Source organism: Mesoplodon bidens (genome assembly GCF_964165515.1).
Source record: "Mesoplodon bidens genome assembly, chromosome: 6".
Taxonomy (NCBI): Eukaryota; Metazoa; Chordata; class Mammalia; order Artiodactyla; family Ziphiidae; genus Mesoplodon; species Mesoplodon bidens.
The window spans coordinates 96,502,697-96,507,590 of NC_138162.1; the positions used below are offsets into that span (position 1 = coordinate 96,502,697).

General features: G+C 63.6%; 1 protein-coding gene across 1 annotated transcript; it reads right to left on the minus strand.

The window, feature by feature from the left end:
* Nucleotides 1-1,699: 1,699 nt before the first annotated feature.
* BARX1 (BARX homeobox 1) lies at nucleotides 1,700-4,685 on the minus strand (the record flags this gene model as incomplete). The annotated part of the gene is made up of 4 exons (XM_081237727.1): nucleotides 1,700-1,864; nucleotides 2,266-2,350; nucleotides 2,433-2,724; nucleotides 4,463-4,685. 4 exons carry the CDS (start codon nucleotides 4,683-4,685, stop codon nucleotides 1,700-1,702), a joined length of 765 nt encoding a protein of 254 aa, XP_081093853.1.
* Nucleotides 4,686-4,894: the final 209 nt, after the last annotated feature.

Here is a 4,894-nt window from a genome sequence, read left to right on the forward strand (position 1 = left end):
TTAAGAGCCTAGAAAGGGAGCTTATTTTCCAAAGACTTGGCAGGGCTGGGGCTTGCAGAGAATTGCCTGCTGCCCTCAGAAAACACCCTCTTTCTCACTCCTCCCAGCCTTAAACCAAGGCCTGAGATGCTCGGGTACCAGTAATCCAAGTGCAGGTTTCAGGAAAGGGCGATCAAGCAGCGATTTAAAAAGGAAGTCATCAGCCGCTGCAGGTGGAGGCCATAACGGTTTTCACATTCTGAAATGCAAAGTCTTCGTCTCAGCATAATATTCCTGACTCTCTTTCCCTCTTATTTGCACCTGCAAGGACCTGGTTTCAAATCTCCGTCCTGTTTGGAACTCTGCAGGACCAAGTTTCCATCTCTCCCCTAGCTTTAACCAGCAAAGTGGCCATTTTTCCATTTCCATACCCTGGTGGTAGTCCTAGGAAGCACAAAAACAGGAACCAACATGGAAGCTCCCAGCCCAGACTAGACCGGAGAGGAGGCAACCAGGAGGCAACCGAGGCTTTCCGTGTGTGTGTTGGGGGGGAGGGGGGGCAAACACGTGCCACCAAGCCGCGCCCTGGAAAGGGCACCCTGCGTGACCTTGAGCAGTTTGGAGTCCTTGGCCCTCTGCCTCGGTCAGGTACCCCCAAAGGTGCCCGTACTCGGCTGCCAGATGCCTCCCGTGTATACCGTGGAAAACTTGAAAACTCACGGAGGCAGGCGCCTCTGCAGGCTGGAGCTGCTGATGGTGGCCGGCCTCTGTGCAAACCCCGAGTCCTTGGTTTCCCGTAGGTCTCAGGAAGGGCTGACCGGTACAATCTCAAGGACCTCGCAGTTAGTCCTTAGAGCCCCAGGAGACTGAACCAACAACAGGAGGCGGCTCTCAGCCCCGGGCAACTTCCGGAGTGAGCGCCGCGGTGCCCTCGGGCTGGCGACCCCTGTGTAGCCCGGTTGCTACCGTCTGAAGTGCCCTGGGCTGAGAAGGAAGGGCAGGAGGTTCAGAGTGGCCCTCATGCCCAGAGTGGAAGCGATTCCTAGGATCCTGCAGCGACCGAGCTGCCTGCGTGCCCGGCCCGGGCCAGGTGGAGCAGGTCACGGCTCGAGTCCACGTAGCCCGGGGAAAGGATGTTTTCAGAAGACACTGCGCGTGTCTCTCTTACCTCGCCGCGTCCCCCCCGCCAACGTCGCGGATTCAGAACCCCCCGATCAAGTCCCGCTGTGTCATAAAATATTTTATTGGAAAAAAATCACCGTCTTCGTAAGAGAGGGGTAGGGGCCCCAGCGACGTCGGGTTGTCCGGGCGCCATCTCGGGCCGTGGTGGCCTGCGCCGGGCCGCGGGGTCCCCCGACGCGCGGAAGCGGGTGTGTGCCTGGAGGCGTCCGGGCCCGGGGGGCCGGACCGAGGCGACTGGGGGGTGCAGGATAGGATCAGGGCGTGAATGATCGTGGAGCGCCTGGCGACGGCGAGCTCCGAGAGGAGGCGACCTTCCGCCGCGCTGGACGTGTTTCCAGGCTAGGGCCCGCGAGCGCACGGGTTTGGCTTCAGGGTCTGTCCTTCCTTGTTTGGCCCCTAAATGTCCGCATTCAAGGTAATAATAAAAAGTTTAGAAAGCAAACGGCGTGGACGCAGAAGGGCCGACTCGCGGCTTCCGGAGGGTTATGGGGGCCGCGGACTGCGCTGGGGTTCCCTGGGCCCGAACCCTCTGCCGCGCTCAGTCCTCGTGGCTCCGGTCGCCGGCCTCGCCCGGCGCCTCCGCCGGCTTCTCCGCCTCCTTGGCACGCTCCTGCTCCGTGAGCTGTTCGCTCGTGGGGATGGAGTTCTTCTTGGGCCTCCCCTTGGGCTTGGTGGGAGACTCCAGGCCGCCGCCCTGCAGCACCTGCGCGGGAGACGGGCGGCACCGCGGTGAGCTGGGACTGGGCCGGGGACACCCGCGCCCTGTGCCCAGGCAGGGCCTGAAGAGCCCAACGAGGCCATTCGAGGCCGAACCTAGCCCCCGGGAGATGGCGGCCATTTGTCTGAGCGTTGCTAGGGAAAAGGGACCAGAGAGTCCGGCAGAGGGGTTCAAGGCTTCCAGGAATCCTGAGGGTTTAGGGAGCACGAAAGGAGCTGAGCTAGGGCACCCAGTGGGACAGAGAGCAGAGAGGGTCCCTCTGGGCACCAGGCACCGAGGGAATCGGGAGGGCTGGGCATAAGTCTCCATGGTGGGGCAGCTCTTGAAGAAGGCTACAGGGGCACGGCCGCAAATAAGAGGGCGCAGAATGCCACAAAAACACTCACTATTTTCTTCCACTTCATCCTTCGATTCTGGTACCACGTCTTCACCTGCAACTGGCTCAGACCCAGGGACTCGGCGAGATCTATTCTGGAAAGAGCGGGGTGCACCCTCAGCAGGGCAGACAGCCCCCCTCCCCCTACCCGCTGGGCTTAGCCTGGCCCCGCGCTACCTGTCGGGCGTGGAGAGGTACTTCTGCTTCTCGAAGCGTTTCTCTAGGCCCATCAGCTGCAGCTCGGTGAACACGGTGCGGCTCCGACGCCCCTTCTTGGCCTTGGTGCCCGGCTCCCCGGCGCCAGGCGCCTCCAGCTTCCCGCGGAGCTGCAGCTCGAGCGGCAGGTGCGGCGCGCCGGCAGCGCCGGGCAGCCCAGGCCCCGCGGCAAGCAGCGCCGAGCCCAACCCGGAGCAGCCAAGCGGAGCCAGCGGGAACTTAAACACCGCCGCCTGCTCGGCCTTCAGCACGGCTGCGGGGAGAGAGTGGGGAGCCGGGTGAGCTCGGGCCTTGCTCCTCCTCCTGGAGATCCTCGCACCATGCGCCCTAGCCGAGAGCTCTCTCTCTCAGCCGGTGACCCAACACAAAACCTTCGTGCTGGCCGGGAAGTGAGAGATTTGTGCCAGGCACCTAGGCTGAACCTCCTCGACGCCAGGGTCCCCAGAGTCTGGGAAGGGAACCTCCCCCACCCGGGCTCTGCCTGGCATTCTCCAGACCCCAGCTGCTCGAGATTTCAGGATTCTCAATGAACAAGGTCGAAGCTCCCAAACACATAGAGTATGTGTCACGGAAAAGGGAAACCAAGAAAAAACGGCACAGAGTTAGGAAGATAAGCATTTGCCCCAACTAAATAGGCTTTGCTGCATTCAGAGGGGGGGAACAAAAAGAGTTTCAGTGGAATAAGCACATCTGCTCTTCTGTGCAGGGCAAAACAGCCAATTCTGAGGGGCAGACAGTGGGTTGTCAGCAGGGGTGAAGTTGGGCGCTTCCCAGAAATTCCAAAGCACCCCAAGAAATGGGAAATTTGTTCTTCCTGTTTTCTCCGTTTAGACTCTTCCCCACGAAGACGTTTCAGTTTTCATTAGTCCTAAACGATTTTTTTTGCCCGCTTCAAACGAATTATTAATAGTGCAGCTGGAGGCAAAAGGCAGCAGAGATTGGGCTCAAAACGAACAAACTGGCCCTGCTGCCCCCCAGGCAGGCGGAGCACTGGCTGGAGGGTCACTGCATGTGAAGGAAGTCGGCTCCCTGGGCTGAGGTCACGCTAGAATGTAGGAGGGCTCCCTGCCCAGATAGGCATCTCACTACCAGTGAGCGCTAGCCCCGATGGAGTCGGGAAGGGCCCAGGCAAGATGTACGGGTGAATATGAGGAGAGAGCCCAGAGGGGAGAAAGGATCCTTGGGGGAAGGTGAGAAAGGAAAGGCAGACCCACCCCACCGAAAGAGGCCGGTTGGAGAGAGGCTGGGGAAAGGCCAGAAGAAGGGGTGCAGTGGACAGGGCACGGCAGGTCAAGGCAGGGCCCCGACAAGGAAAGAAGAGAACCGAAAGGGACAGAAAAAGCCTGAGTTGCTGGTTCAAGCTCTGCCAAGGCGCAGCCGACCTGGAGCAGAAGGGCCATTCGGGCAGCAGCTCACAAACAAGCCTCTTGTCCCCAGGCAAGACCCAAGGGGCTCTGTGCTACAGCACAGGTCGGTTCGTCGCCAGCCTGAGGCCCCGGGCTCTGGAAGGCTCCGGGCTGGCTCGGGCCAGCGTCAGCCCCCAGCATAGCACTCGGAGACACGGGCCTCTTTCCCAAAGGTATGGCTTTCCCGGCTTGGGCAGCCGCGGCCACTCCCAGCCAGCTCTCTGTGGGAAGGCCCAGGCGCCCGCGGCCTGAGGTCGCTTTGACCCGAAGTCTGACATTAGCAGTCTGGTCCAGCGCCCACGGTGGGGATGCGGGCTCGGGTCCCCGGCCCTGGACTCCTCGGGGCTGGAAACCGCAGGGTCGCAGTGAAGAAGAGAGCGAATGCCCTCCCGGCAGGCCTGGCCCACGGGCACGAGGCCTGGCTTCTGCGCGGCCCAGCTCCTGCCCCCTTTGCTTCCCCGCCGGGAGCGCGCGGAGGGAACGGTCGGGGGCCTGCGTTCCCGGAGTTGCGTCCGAGAGACGCCGCGGCTCGCTTCCTCCCGCCGAGCCCGGCCAGCGCCCCGCGGCCCCAGGCCCCGCACGTACCCAGGTGGCTGTGGAAGGGCCGCGCCGCCAGCAGAGCCTGCACGCCGAACTTGAGTAGCTCGCCCGCGGCGGCGGCGGCGGCGGCAGGAGCGGCGCCCTTGGGCCCCGGAGGCTCAGTGAGGATTTCCTCGATCATGAAGCTGCGGTAGCGGTGCGGCCGGTGGTCGGCGCAGCCCTCGGGCGGGCCGAAGCGCGCTGCGCCCGGCTCCCCCGGCCGCTGCATCGCGGCGCCCCGGGGCTTGGTGGCGGCAGCGGCTGGGGCGCGGGGCCCGCGCGGGGGTCTAGGCCGGCCCGCAGATCCGGGCGGCGCGCGGGCGCCGGTTCATGCCCCCTCCCCCGCCGGCCGGCCGGGCGGAGGCACAGGGCGCGGGCGGGGCGCGCGGGGCTCGGCCGGTCGGACCCGGGACTGCGCCCCCGCCCCACTCTGCCGCG